Source organism: Metopolophium dirhodum, chromosome 1 (genome assembly GCF_019925205.1).
Source record: "Metopolophium dirhodum isolate CAU chromosome 1, ASM1992520v1, whole genome shotgun sequence".
In the NCBI taxonomy this organism is placed as follows: domain Eukaryota; kingdom Metazoa; phylum Arthropoda; class Insecta; order Hemiptera; family Aphididae; genus Metopolophium; species Metopolophium dirhodum.
In genome coordinates this window covers 142,883,865-142,910,670 of record NC_083560.1, presented here as the reverse complement: position 1 = coordinate 142,910,670, position 26,806 = coordinate 142,883,865, and the positions used below count along the sequence as shown (strand labels likewise).

Below are 26,806 nucleotides of genomic sequence, written 5' to 3'. Positions count from 1 at the left end.
AAAAAAATAAATAAATATGATATTTATTTTTACAAATTATTTACAAACCATTTTCTTAGGCTAAATACTTTATAAAATGAACATTGTTTAGGATTGAAATCCATATGAAAAATACAGCATGGTAAAGTTTCTTCATCACATATTTGGTCTAGTGGAGGGCACCCCATGTCGTCAATATTGATGATCCCGATGTGAGGAATATACTCTAAAATAAGTTGTTTTTTCTGATCGCCTTTAACGTATATGAAACTGAACTTTAGCGAATTCAGTACTCTACCTAGTTCTTCATACTCAACATCCCCATATTCCAAAGATAGTTTGTGATAATTACGCTCCAACCACTTGTTAGTTTTCCGACTCTTGTTATCTTGTATTGATTTTGAATTTTTAAAAATCCAATGTTGAGTGGCCCATGTTTCTACATCTACTATAGAAATTTCTTTTATCATGTATTTATTATCCCTCCCGAGAATGCAATGGAAATCAATGATGGCAGTAGACATAATTATTATTTGGATGACAGTACTTCAGGAATTTGTTTCAACTTGTCTGTATATTCTTTGATATTTTGTAACAATGCTTTGATTTTTATAAGGTGCTCTTGTATATCATCACACGTTAATTGAAGTGTTTCAACTTGTTCTTCTTGTATTTGAATAGACTTATGATTTTCCTCGAGTAAATTTCCAAATTTATCTAGTCTTATACAATATGATTTGATGGTTTGTTCGAGATTTGTTACAAATTTTCTCGTTTCACCAGCCTGTGAACATCCGAACACGTTCATACCTAGAGCTCGACTGATGCTATTTTCTAATGTCACTCGTATTTATCCAACTATTGTGCGTATTATCAAACCCTAGCCATTTTACGAACATCTGTTTTCCCTTCCTACGGATAATTTTCTCGACTAAATAATCGTTTGGGAGATTGGTCTTTTGAATTTCTTCAGAGTAGAAGCAACCTAAAATCGGGTTTCCTGTATAATCTTGTAGTTGATAAGTAGTGGGGGATGTCTTGTTTATTTTGGTTATTTTAAATATTTCTGTGGACCAGCTCGGCAGATAACCTTTTGTAAATACCCCTTTATATATACTGATACGGACGTTATCACCAATGTTAAATTTAATTTTTCCATTAAGAATCGGACGTTGCTTTAATTTTACCGAAGAAGGATTGTTATCAGCCTGTCTGGGTGTCATAGATATTGTTCTGTGTTTTGAATTATTATATTCATTAATCATAGATTGTAAAATAGAAACCCATTCATGTGTTCCTCGTGCAGTGAACTCCCTATACATTTTTTCTTTAATTGATCTGTTAAGGCGTTCAACGATACAGGCCTTCGTTGTACTATACGTAGAATATTTATGTATATTGTGTTTCTTCATCAACGCATCGAATGTCGCATTGTAAAATTCTTTACCGTTATCGACCTGTAATAGTTTTGGCGAGCGCTTGAGTAGTATTTTTGACATTGCATTTGAAACTTCTTTAGCCGTTTTCGACTTTAAAGGTATAGGTAGCGAAAGAGTATTACGTGTAACAATCTATGATAGTTAGAAAATATTTATAGCCTTTATTCTTTTTAGAATAAGGTATCATTTCCACCAAGTCTGCCTGCCATAGATCGTTTTTACCATAGACATTAACTCTTCGCCTTGTATAATTTTTTCTTGCTGGTTTGTGTAGTTCGTTTGCTATATCGCGTTTAGACATTTGGAATTCGTTTTATTAAACCCGTTTCATACAATTCTTCGTAAATTGAAAGTATTTCGTTGGAAAGCCCTGTATTACCGGCAGCTTGTGAGGCTAAAAGAAGTCGTAACCTATCAACCAACTCGTTTGGATCATTCCAATATACTAAATTATGCGCTTGTAATTTCACACCCGAACCCGAGGTGAATAGCTTGCTAATAATTTGCTCATACTTTGTACCACCCTTCCTAATTTTTGTCCCGTCCTGTGTTAAATGTGCTGAAGTATGAATCAGTATTTCTTTATACGTATTTAAGTCATTAGCGGAGTATTGCATTGGATATCTGGAACACAATAACTCGCTAAGCCCCTGTGTCAGTGGATAAGAGTTTTCTCTCACAACTATTGCACCGTTTTTAAATTGTATTACTTCTGTACCTAATTTGATAATGCCATTAGAATATTTTTTTGGGCCATATACTTTATCTTTTTCTTGGTCTTCTAATTTACGAAAGTTTGTAAACCGGTTGTCGGATGCGTTGGAAACCATATCATTATCGACTTTGGAAGTCTGTAATTTGTTCAGAGGTTCGATTATTGGCTGAAGTGTTTGTGATACAAAAGATTGAATATCGGCTTTTCCATGTTTTAATGCAATATACTTGCGTTTAATATTTTCTTTAGCTTTAATCAATTCTCCGAGTACCTCGCCTTTAGACGACATATTTGTGAATGAAGTGTCTTATAAAAAAACAATAGTTTATATAACAACGAACGTATCGAATCCGTGACGATAGCGACCATTGTCACGTTCACTGTCTTTGTTTATGACAATAAATTCAAATCCTCCTTTACACCAACATAAAGTACAAAAGTTTTTAAACTCGGGATATGACACATCACCAGAGCAATGTTCGTTGTAAACATGCTTTAGGTTTGTCTCGTCTTGTTTAAATAAAACAATAAAATTTGCGTTATCACGTAAAAGTTGTTTAGGTACTTTTGAATAACTCTGAGCTAAATAGAAAACATCTACTAAATTATGGCGGCCTCTGGAAAAGTAAGTCCTTGCAATCTTCTGGTTTTCAGTAATAATATCATCGAAAATAAACACAGAGTTTGGTAAAGCTTTTTCAGGTTCGATAACTTGTTCGTTTTCGTAGAACGTGAATAATTGTATTCCATTAATACCTGATAAAATATCACTCAATAATTTATACTTTGATTGATCCAATGTTTTTGAATATATGTATACGTTGTGAAATCGTATACCATTTATATGTGTTAATAATGTGAATATTAAATTAGTTTTCCCACAGCCTGAAGGACCCATGATAAGGGCTCTAATCGTATTAGGTAGATATACACCATGTCTTTGTTTTTTATACGAAGTAGGTGGGTCCACGTTTTCAACTGTGAGTTGTATATCTTGTTTAATGAATTTCATTTTTTAAATAAATATCCCTGTAACACTAAGAGCGTAATCAGTACACGATGTCACTCGCTCGAAGAAAGACCAAGAATAAAGGTGCTGGTCTTATAAACACGCTTATAAATAAATTACCATTAGAGCTTCACGTACCTGGTGAGAGTAAATACACGTATACTAACGTGGTAATAGTAATAAAAAAATAATATTTCATTATAGGTTATCAATATTGTGGACCTGGCACAAATTTGAAAAAACGATTAGCTCGCGGAGATAAAGGGGTAAATCCTTTAGACACTGCGTGTAGAGAACACGATATTGCATACGATCTTAGTAACTCTATCGCAGATCGCAACGAGGCCGATTATATATTAGAACAACGAGCCTGGGATAGGTTCAAGTCTAAAGATTCGAGTTTAAAAGAAAAAGCTGTAGCTTGGGGCGTGACTACCGCCATGAAAGTGAAACGTAAAATCGGGGCTGGATGTGGGTTTAAAGCAGCCATCAAAGCAGCTAAAAACGTAATAAAGAAAAATATCGGTGAAAAAAACCTGATGAAATTAAGTAAAAAGTGTATAACCGTCGCACGAAAAACATTTAAAAATAAAAAGACTAAAGTTCCAAGGGTTATATCAATACCAAAAAAGGGTGGAGTGTTGCCGTTAATCCCGATTTTCGCCGGTTTATCAGCACTAGGAGCACTGAGTGGCGGTGTTGCCAACGTTGTCAAGGTTGCGAATGAATTTAAAAGAAATACGCAATCTCATTTGGGCGGCGGATTATACATCGCGCCGTATAAAGGTAACTCGTATAAAATCGGATCAAGTCTATATCTTGCACCATATAAAAGTGGAGGGGATTTGAAAACGAAAAAAACTAGAAAAACTAAAAAAAATAAAAAAACTAGTAACTACGTTACCCAGAAGAGCGCTGTACGATTTCGAACTTATAAAATTTGCACGTTTGAATAAAATACCTCATTTCATCGGTGTGTTTACTCGAGATAGGTTACCCGTACGTCGTAAACGAGTAGAATCAGCGATTGTTAACTTGGATACGGAAAACGGTACAGGTACTCACTGGGTAGCGTATAGAAAAATCGGAAATCAAGTTGAATATTATGACAGTTTTGGAAATTTACCACCTCCATTAGAAGTACAACGATATTTTCACGGATGTGACATAAATTTCAATTACAGCAGAGAGCAGAAATATAATACTACAAACTGTGGACACTTGTGTTTAAAATTTTTATCATGTATACGATAACGTTAAACGGGAACTCGAGTGAATTGTCATGCGACATTTTTCCACCGCTAGAAGTAGAAAGCACAGCACAAATATGTCTTTTGAGTCTACAGACAAATAATTCGATACCGAACATTGAACCCGGTTGCAATACTATCGGTTTCCGTAATATGATTAGACAAAGAGAGGAAGTTATTATACCCACAGGCTCGTATGAGTTTGAAAATTTAGAGACTGTTATAAAAAAAAATATGCCCGATTATATCGACTGGTTTGAATTAAAAGCAAACAATACCACATTAAAGTGTATAGTCTCGTGTAGTCATGACGTAGACTTATCAGTTGAGAATAGTATAGCGAAGTTATTGGGTTTTAGAAATTATTTATACACTTCTGGTATTAATCATGAATCTGAAAGTACAGTTAAGATAATGAAAATCAATAGTATAAAAGTAGAGTGCAACTTGATTACTGGTTCATTCTGTGATGGAGCACCGAGCCAGATCATACATGAACTTTATCCAACTGTCCCACCAGGTTATAAAATCATCGAAGTACCTAGACATCTAGTTTTTTATGCTCTCAATACGACTTCAATATCTAGAGTATACATCGTGTTAAAAGATCAGAACGATTGTCTAATAAATCTGCGCGGTGAACCAATTACGATTCGATTACAAATAACGAGTGGAAATGGCATTAAAGTTTAATATAAAAAGATCTACAATCAAAAAACCAGTTAGTTTACCGACTGTCGTGAAGAAGTCAACATCTAGACCGAAAAAAGGCGAGATCAAGCTCACGAAAAATAATTTAAATTTTCTACGTTCGTTGCAAGTATAAAAAATAATTATGGACGACTCGTATTTAGACGTTGGGGTCGATTATGTCGATGAGTGTAAAATAACACAAAAGCATTATCATTCGTTCACTCCATACTCAAACATGTCTTTATCGAATAACGATGAAATTAGGATAAGTGTTTTAAATATGGATGCATACACTCTACCATGTGAAAGCTATATTTATATAGAGGGGAGAGTAAATAAACCGCCCGATGCAGTGGGAGATGTACGTTTTTCAAATAATGGATTGGCATTTTTATTCTCTGAAATGCGTTATGAAATAAACGGAATAGAAATTCAAAAATTAAAAACACCTGGAGTTGCATCTTGCTTGAATTGTTCGTATACTCCAAACGATTTGAATACGTTGGAGAACGCTGCTTGGGACTCGGCGATGGATGGTGAAGATAATAAAAACTTTATGAGCAACAATGTATTTACCGGGTGTATCCCTCTAAAACATTTATTCGGATTTTGTGAAGACTATAAAAAAATTTTACTTAATTGTAATCAACAGCTGATTTTAAATCGCGCATCTACCGACCTGGATGCGATACACGTTGTTGGCGCGGGCGCAACCGAAGCAGTCTCAAAAAATAGAAAAATTACAATTGAACTTACTAGGGTGGTGTGGAAAATGCCTATTATCAGAGTTAGTGATAAAGAAAAATTAAGGTTGATAAAAGTGGTAGATTCATGTAAAACACTATCATGTGCGTTCAGAACCTGGGATCTCTGCGAATATCCTATTCTCCCTAGAAATACCTCACATTCGTGGACGGTAAAGTCCAGCAACTTGTTAGAAAAACCGAGGTTTGTGTTATTCGGATTACAAACAGATCGAAAAAAAAATATTGAAATAGACGCTGGACGCTTTGATCACTGTCAACTAAAAAATCTTAAGGTTCACTTAAATTCTGAAGTGTATCCATATGAAGACTTTCGTGCTGATTTTAAAAATAATATAACTAGTATACTGTATAAGGCCTATGCAGACTTTCAAAAATCATATTATGAGAAAGAGTATAGTGAACCTTTATTGTCAAAACATATTTTTCAAAACTATTCACCAATCATCGTTGTTGATTTATCGTGTCAAAACGACAATGTGAAGTCGTCAACCGTAGACCTACGTATTGAATTTGAAACTGATACAGTTATTCCGGAAAAAACTACAGCGTATTGCTTAATATTACATGACCAGATTATAAATTATAGCCCGTTTAGTGGCGAAGTTAGAAAATTGTAAAAATGTATATAATTTTTTTTTTCCTTTTATGTAAAATATTGTAACCTTATGCTAAATATATATATATATATATATATATTGTAACCTTATTATTATTAATAAATAAAAAAAACTTGTTTTTAAATATCACGCTTGTTTTTATTTTACACAATAAGAAAAATAATAATACAGAAAAATTAATTATATTGTGGTCCAAATGGCCCATCGTTTTCCGAACGTCCTTCCTGAATGTTTTCGAGGTGGCTCTCTTGTGCTGGATTTCCCTGTAATTTTTTTTAAAATTAAAATATGTTATGTCGGATTTAAAAAAATGATTATTACCTGCGGATATGAACTGAAGTACGATTGTGGTGAAAAAGCTATGGAACACTCGTCATTGTATCCCTGTAAATAAAAAATATTTTATTAACATAACATAATATAAGCTAAAAGGAAAATTGCTAGTACCTCATATTTTTTTACTTTCTCCATCCATTTTTGAACGATAGAATCAGTTGCATATAATTTTAGTTGATTTGTGAAAATGTAGTCGTTCTCGCCAATAACATGTATTGAAAGATAATTATTATCGATGTTCCTCACATGAGTTCTCATATCGGTCTTAGAATTTTCTAACGCTACGTTTGATTTTAAGAATGAAGCGATTAGATCAATTTGGTGTATTACAATCGGTTTAATTATAATAGATTTTCTATTGATAATCTCAAAAATGGTGTATTCTAAATCTTGTAAGGTCAAAAGATCCGTGCGATTTAACAGAACTCGACATCCGTCTTGAATTTTTGATTCTAAAACAAGTGTGTTCTCCGAGTGATATGTCATACTAGACATTGAAATTACGTCGTTATCCAAAAATAAATTTCGTTTGTATTTTTCTGGACGATCGAGTATGAATGATAGAATGTTCCCCATAAGTCTGAATATACTTTGTAGAAAATCGATAGGAATATTTACATACCGCGAAGATGTTATAATATGAATCACGGTTTTGAATTCATCGGTAGGATCTATCCCAATGTTTAAAAATTTACGAGCTGTGAAGTCGATGGTTAGATTACTGCAATCGATGAGGTTGGGTGGTGGTGGAGTATATTTAAAAGTTTTCTTGTAAATATCAGCCATATTTTCGATTGGACCAGCCATTTTAATTTTAAACACTGAAAAATAATTATGATTTAAACGTTGAATACGAGACGAGCACACGGGCGGAGTAGACACTCGGAGCGATGTAGACACTTGGAATGATGAAGAGCGACTGATTTTATGAAGTGTAACTGTGTTCTTAGACGATTATATTAAATATTAATTGGTGGGGGGACATCGAATAGTCCCTACAGAGTTATCGTGGTAATGCATGCAGCTACAAGTCTGTTAACGCTGATGATGTTTACAAAGGAATGTGCGTTTATGTGTGTGTGTGTGTGTATTATATTTCTGTATGCTATGCAGGAAGCTACATGTTCGTTAAAGTTGTTTACGTTTACAAACGGAAAACATTTTTGTAATAATTCTCGAATGCCATGCGTGCGAAAACATTTAAAGATTATGCTAACGTCAATGTGATAACTGATAACATAGATATGATAACGCGGTGGCGGGCTCGCGCGCGTTCGCGGTGACCCTTTGTAAGGTGTAGCGTTGGTGGTGGTGGTGGGGGGAAATTATAGAATGTTTATTGTTAGAAATATCAGTGGAATATTATATGTAGACTATATTATAATATATGTATGTATGTGTGTTTGTACGTAAGTGCGTATGTAGGTATTTATAGATGTGATAACTGATAACATAGATATGATAACGCGGTGGCGGGCTCGCGCGCGTTCGCGGCGGCCCTTTGTAAGGTATAGTGGTTGTGGTGGTGGTGGGGGAAATTATACATCTCGTACGTATGTGAACGATTGTCGTAAACACCAGTTAAATGAGATAGAATATACCTTGTAATCATAAGCGACCAAGTTGCGCAGCGGTGTGGTTGTCGTTTGGGAAGCGACCGGTTCGAGATCAAATCCCGGTTTGGCAAAAAAAATTTTTAAATTATTTTCCGCGGCTAATCGATAAGGAAGAGTGGCGGGGGGAATATTGTACAAGTGCGTGATTGATGGTTGGGGGTATATGAAGAGCGGGGTAGCGGTGGGAATGTCGTGTACGTATGTGATATGGGTTGAGCAGAGGTGTATAGATGTATGTGGGATGTGCAACGGGCTTCGCGGGATGTGCCATCAGGTATAGGGATGTGCTAGCAGGATGCGGTTCCAGAACTCTCTTTTTTATCCTACTTATATGCATAGACAATTAAACATGTTAATGCACATAAAATAAAAAGTAAATATATAATGTAAATACTTATACATTAATATTATGGTTGATTTAGGCATTGGTCACACTACGCCCGATATTGGCCGATTCGAGACCGTCAAATTCGTCCGATTTTTCGGGTTCATTTATCGGCCGAATTTTCTGGTCTCACTACACCCGTCATCGGTCGAATATACACATCCGTTTGAATATATTGTAATATGCCTCATTCGTTGTTCAGTAGTTGTATGAAATGGAAGTAATCAACCAACTTTATTTTTTGGAAACCAGTCCTGTTCTAAAGTATTTACTGTTCAGTGAAAAAGTACAAAGGCAATGGTGGGTCAACAGAATATTTGAAGAAAGGGAAAAATATGGTGAATTTCACACGCTTTTCCCACAACTTTTAAAACAGCCAATCAAATTTTTTGAATATAAGAGGGTATCACCTGAAACCTTTTTTTATATTTTGGAAAAAATTCGTCCATACATAGAAAAGTATTGCAGTTTCAGAAAATGCATAATTCCAGAAGAAAGACTTGTAGTAACTTTAAGGTAAATATTATTATTTATATTAGTATTAGTATTATTGTTAATAGGTAATCATTACTTAATATTTTTCAATTAATATATAAAATAACTAATATGAAATGAGATAATTATAATTTTCCGAGGCTATAATTACGTTTTTTTTTTTTACACAAATTTAATATAACATGAATAAAGTTATTGAACAAATAGATCAGTATAAAATAGTAAAAAAGTTTTATTGAACAAATTGATAAGAATAAAATAATGAAAACAACTTTTATTGAACAACTTAATAAAAAAACAACGTTTCGTACTTTCAGTTTAAAAAAAAATAATACATACCTTTTTAATATTATAGTAAAAATTAACTTGCTTATAAAATATACATTTTTTTTTATTCGTTATTAATGTTTTGCCAAGAAGATAAACATGTATTATCTACAGCTGTAGGATTTAAGTTTGTTTGACCACAAGGAATAGTGTTCTTAATATTAGACTGGCAATTTGATGAAGAATATTCGGGCTGATTCATATAGTATGAGGGAATCGATGAATTGACAAAGAATGTTGAAGGAGTAAAAGTATTACTTGATCCAGTGGTATTTTCAGTTTGTTCTGCCATTACAACATTTTGAAGTTTAAGCCTTACAGCTAACTTTCTGTGTTTTGGTATTTCTCTTAAACGAGGCAACAAACTCATAAGGAAATAAAAATCTTCATCTTCATCATTTTTTTTTTTTTGTGAATTTGCCTGTATCGTATTGAACTGTAGAAGTTTTTGTTTTTCGATTGCTAGTAAATCTTGCATCACATCATTTCTTCCCTTCTTTTTTTTTTGATGATGGTCCTTCTTCAAAAGATAAAATACTAGACGATGGATTTTCAGTATGTTTTTCAGAAAAACTTGTTTCATCAAAATCATTCACGACATCAATGGACGAATTACATGGTGAATTTGGAAAGCTCTCTTGTTCATCAATATGAGTTTTTGATTGTTCTACTATGTTTCCCACCATTTTTCTAGGAGTTATATTATCCTTTAAAAAATATAACGACTCAAAATATTTCCACTGAGATTCAACAGCTTCTTCTTCTAATCCTGATCCTGTGGGACGTTTTAATTTTTTAAATTCTTTCCTAAATGTATCTCTCAAACTTGCCCATTTAGTCTTTAAAATGTCACCTATGTAAAAAAAAAAAAAATTAGCCTACTAAATGTTTATACATATTATAATTATATTATATTATATTTGTATTTTTATTACTTCTTAGTTGTTTTTATTTACGGCATCCGTGCGGTAAGTTGAATTAATATTATAAAATTTTAGAAAATAAGTAAAATCATTATTCTTGGTTATTTAATACATAATTTCGTTCAAAATTAAACTTCAAATAACTAAAAAAAAAACTGTGTTCGTGTATATTTTTAGATTTTTTGATTATGGAAATAACTACTTATACCTACGGAGAACTTTGTTTTAAATGTTCAATCCTTAACTACAAAATTTGAACATCTTATAAATTTTTAATTACAAAATAATTATTAAATTTTAAATTTGATAAATATTGTCAATATTTTGAACTTCAAATTCTTATAAAAAAAATAATGTCTATGTATTTTTAATATTTTCAACTATACTATTGTAGCAATATATCAGGAGTCTTGAAGGCTTTTTGGCCCAACACATAAAATTTTATTGATATTTATAAAAAAAAACTAATAAAATTGGAAACTGAAAATGTCCCTAAACAGTTCAAAACAAATGATAATATTTTGATCGAATTTTATCATGTATAGATAATGCCAATTAAACAACCAGTAAAAATTTCTTTTATTTGAAACATTTACCTCCACACCACCAATCAAAAAAAAAATAAATAATTTGGTTTATATCATAAAAACTTTTCAGTCTAACCATTGTGATCTGCAATTAGTATAATGTAAGTATATTACATGTATAAATGCATGCACACATGAAAATAAATAATTACGTAATATTTAATAAAGATTTAATCATTTAAATGTACTTTTTTGAGTAGATTCGTGGAATAATCTGCATAGACATAAAATACTCAAAATTGCAATTTTTAAAAGGTCCCATCGAACAAGATACTGAAGTTGAAACCGAAACATTATTTCGACTATACTTATCGTATACACACACAAAAATTTTTTTAAAAAAATTAAATAAATAACACACATCATCATTGTTAAATCAATAAATTCATTGCTCCGCTCAGAATCTAAAACTACAAAAAAAATTTATTAAAAATGTAATACAAGGTTTCTCACACAAATTTTTAAGTACAATAGCAGTTTAAACATTAAAAATACATAATATTATATATGCATGTACATGCATAATGTATATCATTATTTTTTATTTTTTCAAGTTCAAATTTAGTATTGCCATAAACATATTATTCCTGGGTACTTGAAACTTTTAGAAGTTCTTTAATTTGTTTTGCCAATAATTGCTTATTTTTTTTCAAGGAAATGTATGTTTATTTATTTGTATTTTTTAGGTATCTATCTACAGGCACATCTTATCGAGCGTTGTCATTTTCATTCCGTATGGCCCATAATACAATTGGTAAAATTATCTACGAGACTTGTAATGCTATTTGGGAGGTTTTTTCTAGCATTCATATGCCGTTCCCAAGCACTGAATTATTTGAACAAATTGCCTATGATTTTGAGAAACTATGGAAATTCCCGAACTGTATTGGATGTATTGACTCAAAACATATTCGTATAAAATGCCCAAATAACTCTGGTTCGATGTTTTATAATTACAAAGGTTACTTTTCTGTCCACTTACAAGGAGTCTGTGATGCCAAATATAAATTTATATCGGTTGATATAGGAGCATACGGACGACAGAGCGATAGTGGAATATTTACCGAATCAAATATTTTTAAAAATTTGGAAGCTAAATCCTTTAATGTACCTAATTACAGACCATTACCGAACACAACTACTCCAATGCCATTTGTTCTATTGGGTGATCAAGGATATCCACTGAAAGAGTATCTATTAAGACCCTATCCATTCGATAAAAATTTGGATTCGGCAAAAGAAACATTTAATTACCGTTTGAGCAAAGCTCGGCGTATGATTGAATGCACTTTTGGAATTTTGGTATCGAAATGGAGATGTTTAAAAACCGAACTTCAAATGAACCCGGAACATGTTGATATAGTTATTAAGACTATATGTTTGTTGCATAATATTATCATCGATAAAGAAGGTATAGATGAAACACTACTGGAGCAGGTTCGTCGTGACCCAACTATAAACTCAGAAACACATTCAGTATCTAGACGCAATAACAGATCAAGAACGGAAGCATACATAATACGTGATACTTTTAAAGATTATTTCACAACTGTTGGAGCTATAAAATAAAAGTAACAATTGTTAAATTGTACCTATAATAATATTATATAATTATTCATAACCTAAATTTGTATTTTATTTATTATCTATTTATCAAATTTAATTCAGATTTACCACCATCACAATATTAATAATAATAATAATAAACAATAATCTCAATTACAATATTTTATTAATTTTCAAATTAAATTTATGTATTTACATTTTTATATTTACTTACCTTTGACCTGCATTTCTTTTTCAATTTCCTGCCACAATTTCCTGGTTATATCTCTATTATGGTGTTTTTTGCTTGTAGAATCCCATATAGGTTCTCTTTCAAAAACTAAACTAATTAGTCGTTCGCAATCAACCATTATTTCAAAATTCAAAGATACGTATTTTAAATAAAACACAGGCAATGAAACACAAAACTATCGACGTACGACGTACCGTCTTCTTACTAGTGTTTGATGTAAATGAATAATAATACTAATAATAATAATTGTTCAACTATATTGGTATTATTTCGGATTGGTAGACGATGCGCAGGAAATATCCATTTTCGGATTCAAACGGCCGATAAAAACAAATAATATTGTTTTTGCCCGTTAACGGTCGTATACGGCCGAATTATTCTGAACTAGTGTGACCATTATAAATAGATTCAATTGAATTAATATATTCGGCCGAACGTTTTTCGGCCGATATCGGGTGTAGTGTGACCAATACCTTAGATACATGTAATAGGAAAAATATGTAGGATTATAACAATATAATATAAAAATTGTTGTTTTATTTATTTATTATTTAAAAAAAATACAAAAATACAAAAAATACAAAACACTATGTAATATAATATAATAAACCATTCGGGTGAATATGATAACTAGTTGGTTTTTTATATGGTAACTCGGTTATTTTAATTTTTACAATTTCTTTGGTATTATTTACAACATATGACTGATAATGGTCGTCAAAACCATTTGTACAAAATAAAGAGCAAATAGCTACAGGAATCATATCTGGTAAAATATAAATATGCTTTATTAATCCATACACTGGTAAACTAGTTACTTTATTTATAGATATAACAACACACATATTGTTAGCGGAATAATGAGTACCATTTACATTAACCCATGAAATAAATGTATAACCACTAACATCATTCAAGACACTAGAAATATTTTTTAGTTCCTCCTCAGAAATAAAAATTGTTTTACCAATCTTAAATAGGGCAGATAGATTAAAATTAATACTGTTGGCTACTCGATGAGCTACTTTGAGTTGGTTTTTCAAAAATAAAGTGTAGCAGATATTTTTTCTGCTGGTTATAGCTTGTGCAGCCACTTTTGACTCCTTGTGTTTAGCCTCAAAACGCATTGACCAAATATTTATCAATGGACCTACTCTTTCCATTATAGAGGGATAGTGCAATAGATGATGGTGCTTAGGCTTTAAATTGGTTGTGAACAATTTTGTATATAATTGATGATGTTCATCAATTAAGTTTTTTAATATAAATGGACACTCAGGTCCAACACTGTGTGATGTTGCTATATCTTATATTTTATTTAATACAATATATAATTGCCAGATTTCTGAATTTCTAGGAACCATATCTCCTATTAACAGACCTAGATATCTAGTTAAGCACCACATTTCACTAACAGTAGTCTTTAACATTAAAGGCTTGTTATTTTTTAAATTATTTTCTGAAATTGCTTGAGGTCTATTTCTAATGTCGGTAGGACCATATCCAAAATACTGTATCCTTTGATTTAGTGTCTCTAAACTAAAATATTTAAAATCAATTATAAAGAGCCTTAAAATACCTGTTAAATCATAATTACAAACACCCTCTAGTAAGTCATGCATGAGGTCGACAGAATAATTATGAACAACATGAAAAGAGGTAACATCATTCCAAATACAAGATTCGACAACACCAGTTGTGGATAAGTTTTTAATGTTAACATCAATTGAATAATTTTCCACTGTTCTAAGTTTAGAAGTATCTTGGAGTGTTAAAGAATTACATTCAGCTTTGGAACATTTGCAAAATCTACAAGGATAGTTTGCATTAAAACTTTCCGAAAACCCTAAAATGCTGTGTAAGCCTAAATTATCACCTAATATTAGAGCTAATGATAAATATATTTGAATATTTTGATTGTCAACACATATCTGAATACCCCTGGACTCCAAATCATTAATTTCTAAAATTATGTGTTTGAAGAGTTCCCGATTCCCTACCAGTTTCTTGTCAGTAGTGTTAAACAATAAAACCATAAAAATGTTTTCTAACTTAGAAGCAAATTCAGGAGGGCAACCAGGCAAACTTACATAAATTGCTCCTAACTTCTGTATTCCAGCATGACTTCCAAGGGAGTTATTTGTTTCAAAATCATCAAAATACAGAAAAAAAGGAATTAATATTTTATCAGAGAGTAAAATTTTATCTCTCCACATTTGACTTTGTATAAAATTATGGATCAAATTATCATTGGCTTCTATTATAGTTTCTGAATATTTCAAAAAGGTATTATATACATTTGGTACTTCAAAAAATTGTCTAAATAATTTCTCTAGTTGTACGCTATAGATTTTGACAGGAATTGATTTAATAATCACATCTCCTCTTTGGAGAGAATCATTTGGTCTATAACCTACAATAGATCCAAGTGGTTTTATCAATGTACCCAAGCTGTGAAATGCTTTAAATCTTTTATGTTCAGTATTTAAATTTTTGAAAGGATCACACAAAATATTAAACTTAACATTTAGGCGTATTATGGAATCACCAGCAAAATTTGATTCTACTTCAGTTTTCAAAGGAGGAACTATATCATTTAAAAATGTTGTTATATCATTCATAATACTTTGAACTTTATTTCTTGGTAACCCTGACTCGTTATACCATTTTGACAATAATTCTACTGCTTTATTATTAACAAATGATTCATAGTTGTCACCATTGTCAGTTACAATGGTGATGGACTCATCCAATACATTATTATTTATAATATTAATACTAGATGCATCAGGTAAGTCAAAATGATCATTATTAGAAATGTTATTCAAATCATGTGAAATTGGAGAACTGTTAATATGACATTTTACATGTTTTTTAAATGAATTTAGGCTACTAAAAGACCTTAAACAGTTATCTTCAAGGCACTTATAAAATGTTATATTGTTTGCATGATAAACTTTGAAATGTAAAAATAATAAATTAAAATTTGCAAGATTTGATAAACATTTAAAACATTTAGGCATTTTTAATGTAAGAATGATACAAACATATAACATATAATTAGATATAAACAGTACAATGTAATTTATATAAGCAACAGTTTAAATGTAGGTAGGTAGATACCTAATACAGAATAGGTAATTTTATTATAACAATTAAAAAATGAACATATTTTGTTATAGAAAAATTAAAGTTCAATAGTATAGCACTAGATATTAATAATTTATAATTTAAATGTTATAGATAATATAACAGTATATAAGATTATCAAAAGAGTATAGTAAGTTACTTTGAAAAATATGATAATATGTAATAAATAGTATTTTATATAGACAAAAAAAAATAATATGACTATCAAAATTGTTTTAGATCATTTAAGATTATATTTGTGGATGTGAATCGTTTGTCGTGATCGGTGGTAATATTATAAAAATATTTTTGGATAAATTCCCATAAATGTTCAGATTCTTTCGGATAATTGAGGTTTAACGAAAAAAAACTTTTAAACGCCAGATCAACTGCTTTCATAGGTGTTTCTACTTTAAATTGGTACTTATTAATTATCACATAAGATGCAGTTACCTTAAGAGGATTTTCGATGTCTAGACATAAAAATGTAATATATGGTTGTACTGTAGTGTTTGATCTTTTAGCCTTGTTTTCTTTTTGGCAATATATGTCATTCATTTGTGTTGCAGACTGTAAACATAATAGTAAAATTATTTTTGTTAAGTAGGTATTTAGTTATGTATAGTATATTGTAGCTACATAGATATTGAGGGTATATATTTAGGTATATGTAAATTAGAAAACAATTACTTTAGCAAAACAAACAAATCCATCAGCAATTTCTTCAGTTGAAGGTCTCCACTTTTCAACTTTTCTTTTCTTTGAACCATTTGACGTAGATGAGCAAATTGTTTTCGATTGAAATATTCTTGGAAGAATATATAATGCAGCTATATTAATGTCTACAATTAGAAACATAAAAATATTAATTATCAAATAAAGAAATCTATATAGGTACATAGTATATCTGAAGGTTAAGTTAGGTTAGGTTAGGATAGATGTATCCTCAGTTCTCGATTTGTAGGCTTAGCCATCAAACCAAAAAAAAAATGTTAGATTTAGGTACCCTGCATAAAAAAATATTATATCTTTGTAGATATAATTACCTGGATTTTCTGGTTTGCTAAGCACTTCTAAATAGCTAAAATATTGTACTTCCTTTACAATTTTAGTTTGACACTTTTCTAAATACTTATAAAAAATGTTGGAAACTGTTATAAAATGCAACTTCTTTATTTGGAAAAAGTAGATCAAAATCCAAATCAATCTAAAATAATATTACGAACATTATAATTAAATTAAATTATTAAAATAGTAGCCAGTAGGTATATTAATACTTTAAACAGTTATAACTGCAGTCTGCAACTGCTACATATTATACAATATAGGTTTCAGGTATACTATATATTAAAAAATTATCATTTTACTTTTCCCCTCTAACTGATCTTTCATCATATTATAAAAGGTAAATATAATAATACATAAGTATATGTTTGTACATATACCTACTTAGGTATGCTTTTACATTTTTACGTATATACTAGGTATTGTTTTTAAGAGGATAACAAAAATAATTTTTAATTATAATTTTTATTAGTTTATTATAAAAGAGTGTAAATTAAATTAAAGATTGTACCTAATGAAAAATGATGACAATTAAAAGTACCTGTCATAGAAAGTCTTTAATTTAGTCTATTATTCAAATCATATTGTTTTAATTTACCTATTGGCTATTTTAAATAAAAATCTATCCACATTATGTAAGTAGTAGGTACAAAACTTTAAAAACTTCAGAATTTGTTTAATTTACCTATTGTAATTTATACTAACCAACTGACACGCATTAACACCTCTCATGGCTGGATAACTAATAAAATATTCTAGCTCTAGGTCACTCTCTAATAATTTCTTGTACCTATAATCACTTGTTTTGGCCCATTTGTCTAGTACAACAGTCATCGGCTCATCATTACTTCTTAGCCAAATTATCATATCATCCAAAACTATTTTTAAAACAATTCTAAAATGTTAATATTTAAATAAAAAGAAACAATGTGTTTTAATAAAATAATGCAAAGGAAAAATTAGAACCTTCATTTGCTTCGATGGTTTCGTATAATGTATTTGGTTTTACTTTAGAGCTGTTTTGTAACTTCCGAATGTCTTTTCGTACATTGCAGTAACGGTCCCATAATTTACCTCGTGCTAATTTAATATTTTTATTTATTTTTTGAAATGGTGTATAATAAATGAATTCCGATTCTGTTTCAAAACATTCAACAATCTCCTTTGCTAACTGTTGAATTTGGACTGAAGATAATGTCTCATTTAAACTTTTTTTTAGTTCATGATCAATAAATTATTAACTTCACCATTTTACTTCTCATACTCATATTGCATATATTATTTTGTTCATAAAGTCTTATTATCATATTTCCCTCTTGGGACTTTTGTAGTATATTTTTTATATTACCATTATTACTTCCAGTAGTTCTAGGATGTATATACACCTATATGATATATATATATATATATATTAAAAATCTAATTATTTAAGTATATATATTACCTACAGTAACATTAAAGAATTACAATAATTTATTACTTTGGGAGATTGTGATGTTGGGAGAACAGGATCTTGGTTAATTGTGGAATCATTTCTTATACCCTCAAGAGGTTCAAATTCAATAACATTCATATCAGCAATGTTTATTTCATTTTGACTGGATAGTTCTAACACCTTTAATACAAGATAGGGTTGATATAGATAGGTTTATACAGAAAAATGTGTACATACAATTTGGATGTTTAAAGAAAAATGGAGTAAAAAGCATAACTTATTTACTTACTGGAACAGTAATACTATTTTTAAACAAGTTAAATTTGTTTAAAAATGTTGATAGGTAACCGACTTTTGGGATCAATGTTTTGATCATATCTTCATCCAGATTTATCAATGCTTCTCTGTCTACCCCTTCATCTATACAACTTTGAATGGAGTATTGCTGCGAGTATACGGTTAAAAGATATTTTCATCAAACCCAAAATTATAAAACAAATGAACGAATATTCCGAGAATTTGATCGGGAAAATTCTTCAAGTGGATTCACCGCCTAATAATGTACGAGAAATGCAAATTTTCATTAACAACCAAGAAGTTAAGCAAACCAGTGAAAACCAATTCCTCAACCAAATCAAAATGTTTGCACCTACACAATTAACCGAACTTTGTATGAATCGTCTGGTGACACCAAACACCCCAGAGGTAATTCAGAAATGTATTATCACATTATATAAAATATTTAATACTTTTTATATTATTTTAGCCATATGACAAGAATTTTAGAAGCCCGTCATTAATGATACCAAGCTATTCACCTGTCAACGCTGGTAACTACAAATCGTACGAAGACTCCATTAGAAGTAATGGATTTAATCTGACGGATGAGGATTATGATTTATCTAAGGTAATTTATTAAATAATTTTTAGTAAAAACAATTTAATGATTTTTATATTTATTTTTCCAGCTGATAGATCATTTTGATGGTCCAACGTCACCCGATGATAACTGTAGCCAACAACTGTCGTTCGACGAAAATGATGGGCCTGATTTTTTCAATCTAAACCAATGCATCGTCTCAATTCAAGACACCACGGACATCTCGATCAACTAGTGGTGAACCCCAAACACCGTTGCGTAAAGTAAAACGTAGACTTTTCTAATAATTTATGTAAAATAAATAATTTATGTAAAATAAAAAAAAAAAAAAGACGTGATATATAAGAAAAAAGTTTTTTTATTTAATAATATTAAGGTTTACAATAAATATTAAGATTTACAATAAAATATTAAGGTTTACAAAAAGTATTTACAATAAATATTTACAAGGTTCTTACTTCTCCGTTAAATGGATTATAAGTAATAATTTGGTCATGTAATATTAAACAATATGCGGAAGTGGAAGCTGGAAACGCCTCATCAGCTTCTAGTTCAATTCTGAGGTCAACAGTTGACATTTTCACGTTGTCGTTCTGTCGGCTCATGTCAACAACTATGATTGGAGAGTGATTTTTGAATTCTGATCGGTTCAATAGAGGTGTTACATCGTCGTGACCGTAGTAAGATTTTTGGAACTCTGCATACGCGCGGTATAATTTCGCCATCTTATTCTTGTTAAAGTCACTTTGAAAATCTTCATATAGAAATACTTCGGAGTTTAAATAGACTTTCAAGTTTTTAATTTTACAATGATCGAAGTATGACATTGCTTTACTTGTGCTATTTTTCCTATCAGTTTGAAATCCGATTATAACATATCGAGGTTTTTCCAACTTGTTGGATGTCTTTACTTTCCACGAATGTGAAGTGTTTTGAGGTAAAAATGGGTACTCACACAGTTCCCACGATCTGAACGTACATGTCAGGGGTTTTTGACTGTTGACTACTTTCAACAGTCGAATTTTTTCTCTATCGCTAACTCTCACTATAGGCATCCGCCACAATATTTTTGTTATATTTATTTTAGCGTCTTTTAGTTTAGGAGCGTCTACGACAGCTTCATTATTTTTATACTTTTTGATGGCATTCATATCAATCGAAGCTCTATTTAATATGAGTTGCTGGCTACAGTTTATTAAAATGCGTTTATAATCTTCACAAAAACCAAACAAATGTTTAAGATTAATACATCCGTTAAAATTACCACTATCAATAAAATCTTTATTAACATTTTTAAAATCACTATCCCAGGCAGCGTTTTGGTGTGAGGAAATATTTGTTTTATTGTACGAACAATATCCTTTTAATGTGGTCGATATACCCGGATTGACGAGTTTCTGAATTTGATTTCCGTTTATTTCATATTTCATTTCGGAGAAAAGAAATGCCAGTCCGTTGTTTATAAATCTAATCTCGTCAGTTATTTCTGCAGGTTTGGTTATTGTTCCCTCGATGTAAATATAACTCTCGCACGGTAAAGTATAAGACTCTGTGTTATGTAAAGCAATACGCACCTCATCATTATTAGAAAGAGCCGATGTTGAATACGGTAAAAAAGAATGATAATCAATTTGTGTTATTTTACAATCGTCGATGTAACCAGCCGTCACGTCTAAATATGTGTCGTCCATATTAAATGACGTTAATCGAGCGTAGAAAAGCCAAATTATCAGGTGTTAGACTATGTTTAGTCTGTTTTCGTCTCGAATATTTTTTCTTCTTCGGAGTTGTTACCTTGTTAGTGTTTTTAACACGACTAACGGGTTTTTCATATACAGCCCTATTTATATTGTAAAATTGAAGCCCCATCACGAGTCTTGAATTAATAATCGTATTGATAGCGGTTCGCCCCGTAGATCGATCAACTCGTCGTCCTGATTTTTTAAAATTATACTTGCGTGTGTTATAGATGTAGAATTAATGGAGTAAAAAACCAAATGTGTTGGTACCTCTATTATTTTATAGCCTGGAGGAACATTCGGATAGAACTCGTGGATTGTATGGCACTGCTTACCGTTGACGAATGAACCCATAACTAGATTTGAATCGATATATATACAGTTTGTTTTGGTAATATTGACCAACGTATCTGATTCGTGTTTGACATTAGCAGCATATTTACGATTTTTGAACCCCAACAACTGTCCTATACTATCCGTCATACGAAAATCTACAGTTTCACTACAAAACATTGTACATTTTAGTGTATTATTATCTGCTCTCAACTCGAATAGGTTATCGGTATCTGTATTATGCAATACACGTTTTATAGCTGCTTCAATTTCATTCAACTCATAAGAGCCGGTAGGTATTACATAGCTGTCGCTATTCATATTGTTATCATTACTGTATGTGAAGCATATTTTATTACACTTTTCGTTTACGTTAGGAATAGAATTATTCGTTTGAAAACCTAACAGACAGATTTTTGCATTTTTACTGACTTCTATCGGTGAAAAAAGTCACATGACAATTCGCTAGAGTTACCGATTAACGTTATAGTGTACATGATAAAAATTTTAAGCACAGACGACCACAGTTTGTTGTGTTATATTTCTGATGTCTCTCGTAGTTATATTCGATATTGCAACCGTTGAAATATTTCTGTAATTCTAGCGGTGGCGTTAAATTTCCATAACTATCATAATATTTAATTTTTTTTCCGATTTTCTTATAGGTACGCTACCCAATGAGTACCTGTACCGTTTTCGATGTCTAAATTAACTACAGCCGACTCTTGATGTTTTGCTCGTCGAGGTAACTTGTCTCTAGCAAATACACCGATGAAATGAGGAATTTTCAACATGTCAGCGTATTTTATAATCTCATAATCGTACAACGCTCTATCGGGTAACGTAGAAATTAGTTTTTTGACCTTGATTTTTTAACCGAGCCGCCCTTGTGTGGTGCTAGGTATAAACCTTTACCTTTTACGATTTTATAAGAACTACCCTTGTGAGGAGTAAGATATAATCCTTTGCCTAAATGAATAGGTGTGCTTTTTCCAGAATTTAATTCTTTCACGACTTTTACTATATTACCTACTCCACCGGTAAGCGCGCCTAATGCTGATAAACCAGCAAAAATAGGAATTAAAGGTAGAACACCACCTTTTTTCGGTATTGGTATAATTCTTTAAATATATATAGAATGAAAATGTGAACAAAAATGACAAAGTTACAACTCCGCCTAATAATATTTGTTTGTTTGTAAATCGTTCTTTAACTGATAAAGAGAAAATTAAGGTAAGAAATAATGTAGTTTTTTTCTTATTTTTTTAAGCGTAATAATGGTACAAACTACAAGTACAGCATTCTCACGCTTCTAGTATTTGACTTAATTAACTACTAAGTACTTACAAAGAATTGTAATAAACTATAAAGTAGGTTCTAGGCATAACACAATATTATTTTATTTATTTTTAGGTTTTAAAAAATGTATGGATTCCTAAAAAAGATTTTATTTTTCCTATACTGGATACGTATACAAAAAAGAATTTGCGATTTCAATATACTTGGTTAGAAAGATTTCCGTGGCTAGTATATTCGAAAAAAGAAGATGGAGCTTACTGCCGATATTGTGTAGTTTTTGCAAAATATGGAGGAGTTGGAAACCAATCTTTAGGACAGCTTGTACAAACTGTATTTCGCAATTTTAAAAAAGCTCTTAAAGTAATAATCGCTTTTATGATAATATTTTGTATAACATAAAACCATTATAGGCATTTCAAGATCACACAAAGTCTGCTTATCACGAAATGAGTGTTTTAAAGTCTCAACAATTTCTAAGTATTTTATTTGATCATAAACAGCCATCAATAGTAGAACGCATTGACACTGATAGGTGATTTAACTATTTTAACAAAAGTGCCTATATATAATATTAAATTGTCAATAATGTCATCATTATAGATTGGCTAAAGTCAAAGAAAATAGAAAAAGACTTGTTCCTATTATTCAGTGTATTTTGTTGTGTGGTAGAGAAGAAATTCCTTTACGGGGACATCTGGATTTTGGTAAAATAGTGATAGATGGTAATTGAAATTATAATAACTCAATTTGTATATATAATTTGAATTAAATATATTTATTTCAATAATCAACAGATATAAATTCAATAGAAGGTAAATTTCGTGCCATTTTAAAATATCGAGCAATAGGCGATGAACATTTAAAAAATATGTTGGAAGGTTGTGGTAAAAGGAACAAATATACAAGTCCTATAATTCAAAACCAAATTATTGAGGCGTGCAATAAAATTATTCTCAAACAGATTGTTGATAAAGTAAATTCTTCAAAATGCTTCTCAATCTTAGCTGACGAAACGACTGATGTAGCTACGAAGGAACAATTATCAATAAGCGTGCGTTATGTGGATAATGATGATATATTACATGAAGATTTTCTTCAATTTTTTGAAATAAACAGTTTGATTGGTTCAAGTTTAGCTTCATCTATATTAGATGGTAATTATTGGTAGTATAAATTATTATAAATCATTGTTGACTATTTAAAGTTATGATATGTTTTAATTTTTATTTCAGGTTTAAATGCTTGCGGTATTGATTGTGAACACTTGTATGGCAGGGAAATTCAATGGTGTCCAAGCTGTAATTAGAGATAGCTATCCAAAGGCACTATACATTCATTGCTCTGCACATTCTTTCAATTTAGCAGTATGTACATCCAGTGATATAAAATCTGTTAGAAATTGTTTGGGAATCGTTGAACGGCTTTATGTATTTTTCAACACACCAAAAAGAAAAAATGAATTAATCAACGAAATTGAAAATAGTGACTCCATACCTTGTTCTAACGCTAGGACACTGAAAAGGCAATGTGCAACAAGATGGGTACAGAAATACGAATCATTGAATGATTTTGTTGAATTATTACCATTTGTGATTAAGGGCGGTGAAAGCACAGGTGAAGCACAGGACGACGACATCGTCGTGCCCAAGATACCGCTCACGTCCAGCGGTGAGGACGACCTGCCCATCTTACTGCGGCGCCTTCAATTCCCGGTGAGATTGTCGTTCGCCATGACTATCAACAAGTCGCAGGGTCAGACGTTCGACAGGGTAGGTTTGCTACTGACGTCGCCTGTGTTCACGCACGGGCAGCTGTACGTAGCGTTTTCGAGGGTGAGAAACGCACAGTCCGTGAGAGTTGGCATGTACGCCGATGATAGCGGGCGATTTGTCACCAAGAACATTGTGTACAGGGAAGTTCTGTAATGCAATATGTGTTGACAATGGTAAGTGTAAGTCTAGCGGACGCTCGATAATCAAGGTTGGGTGACGCTCAATGATCAAGTCTAGGTGACGCTCAATGATAAAGTCTAGGTGACACTCGATGTTCAAGTCTAGGTGACACTCGATGATCAAGTCTAGGTGACGCTCAATGATCCAAGTCTAGGTGACACTTGATGTTCAAGTCTAAGTGATGATAGATTATCAAGTCTAGGTGACGCTAGATTATCAAGTCTAGGTGACGCTCGATGATCAAGTCTAGGTGACGCTCGATGATCAAGTCTAGGTGAGGCTCGATGATCAAGTCTAGGTGACGCTCGATGATCAAGTCTAGGTGACGCTCAATGATCAAGTCTAGCGTCACACCAGATGTTCAAGTCTAGGTGATGTGGAAAGAAAGTTTGACAACCTCCAAGTAATCTCTCTGGATGCGAATACTCAAAGGTGTATTCGTAACTAATGTCAAACGGTTTGTTAGGATTTTATAATATTGTACAGTCACACATACATTTGTCAATAATTAATTTACGCTATATTAATAATTATTTATTTATACCTACTTCAAAATACATGGTCAATGTAATGAAATGTAAAAAAACATTTAAATAATATTATGTAACTTTCTAACGTTAGTTTAAATTATTTGACCTTTTTATATGTTTTGTTAATATTAATATCATACAATGGATTTGATATTGATGTCTGTATGAGTAACTTTTTAAATTTGTTTTTACTTTTACTTATATAATTTTTACTTTTACTTATATAATATTAAATTTTAAACACAATTTGCAATAATTTTTTATATTAATCTAAATATCTGGTCATATAATATTATTATAGTTGAAATTGCATTCACAATCCTATACTGTGATTGTATTTATATTTGTTATACTATGCTATTATGAAACTTTTTACATTTGTTTTTTACTTTGTACCATATAAGATAATTTGGTATTCAACCACTAATTGTTATTATAGTACTCTAGCTTTATATTTAGCTCTCTATAACATTGCTATTCATGTCTGTATGAATAACTTTTAATAACAATCTAAATATCTGTTATTGATTTGTTGTACATATATTAATATATTAAGTAACTTTTTACATATGTTTTTACTTTGTAATGTATAGTTAATTATATTCAATATTTTATTGGTATTTGACCACCAATTGTCATTACAATGTTTGTATAATATAATACCTTTAAACGCCTATGTCAAGAACTTTGTGATTTATATCAGTATGAATTATTTTGGTGTTCTTTGTATTACACTGCCTATTTTTGTGATACACATCTACCAATGGCACAAACTATTCAAATACATAATTACATAAGTAAACATATCACATCAGACCCCTAGAAATTGTACATCTAACACATAGGCTACTCATATTATTATACTCTAATATTACTACTATTAACTAATGTGTTAACCATGATTATTATATTAAGGTAAGAAATAAAAACAAGACATGTGAAAAAAAAAAGTTTTTATTCATCAGATCTGAAAAATATTAGAGGAAAAAATATTGTTAGGATAATGGCATTACAAAAAAATTATCCAATTGACAACTTACGGTGTTGATATGATCAGTTGTTCCAACTGTCGCAACGCCGATTCACAAGTGCCACCAGCCATCGATTCATACAACGTCTACAATTTATATAAACAAATTAAACATGGCATTAAAAGGTATTCTCAAATTCACAACTAACTGTGGTCTCTCTAATACCTCATGTGTGCATTCATATCTTACAATTTTGTATTTATTTAGCACTATTAGGATTAAAAATATTACTTACGGTTGATGCCATCGGGGTTGATGTTCCGATAGGTTGGGGACCGGGAGTCTGAGTGCGTGTCGACCTTGCACTCAGACTCCGCGGCGGCCTTATCCTAACGGAACTCAACCCCCCACCACGTTGTGTGGCTGGTGCTCTCCTAGGTGTTTGGGGGGCTATAAATATAACAAACATTATTAATTTTATTTTTATTTTATTATGAAAATGCGATATACACTCACCGAGGCATTGCCGGGCATTGT

General features: G+C 31.2%; 5 protein-coding genes and 1 pseudogene across 5 annotated transcripts in view; 2 read left to right on the top strand and 4 right to left on the bottom strand.

Annotated features, from left to right (window-relative positions):
* LOC132935139 (uncharacterized) overlaps positions 1-26,806 on the bottom strand; it is a 494,638-nt gene that overhangs the window by 414,110 nt on the left and 53,722 nt on the right. The gene's annotated exons all lie outside the window — the stretch shown is intronic.
* Positions 5,228-6,469, top strand: LOC132932989 (uncharacterized). The gene has a single exon (XM_060999327.1). The coding sequence runs from the start codon at positions 5,228-5,230 to the stop codon at positions 6,467-6,469; it is 1,242 nt and encodes a 413-aa protein (XP_060855310.1).
* LOC132933888 (uncharacterized) lies at positions 9,693-13,027 on the bottom strand (annotated as a pseudogene).
* LOC132932988 (uncharacterized) lies at positions 14,244-15,557 on the bottom strand. The gene has a single exon (XM_060999326.1). It carries the CDS (start codon positions 15,555-15,557, stop codon positions 14,244-14,246), a length of 1,314 nt encoding a protein of 437 aa, XP_060855309.1.
* LOC132932987 (uncharacterized) lies at positions 19,677-21,136 on the bottom strand. Its single transcript, XM_060999325.1, has 2 exons — positions 19,980-21,136; positions 19,677-19,725 (listed from the first exon to the last, which is right to left on the bottom strand). The coding sequence occupies exons 1-2, from the start codon at positions 21,134-21,136 to the stop codon at positions 19,677-19,679; spliced, it is 1,206 nt and encodes a 401-aa protein (XP_060855308.1).
* On the top strand, positions 22,795-24,741 carry LOC132932985 (52 kDa repressor of the inhibitor of the protein kinase-like). The gene is made up of 7 exons (XM_060999323.1): positions 22,795-22,810; positions 23,028-23,176; positions 23,227-23,348; positions 23,417-23,538; positions 23,611-23,970; positions 24,049-24,114; positions 24,179-24,741. Exons 1-7 carry the CDS (start codon positions 22,795-22,797, stop codon positions 24,739-24,741), a joined length of 1,398 nt encoding a protein of 465 aa, XP_060855306.1.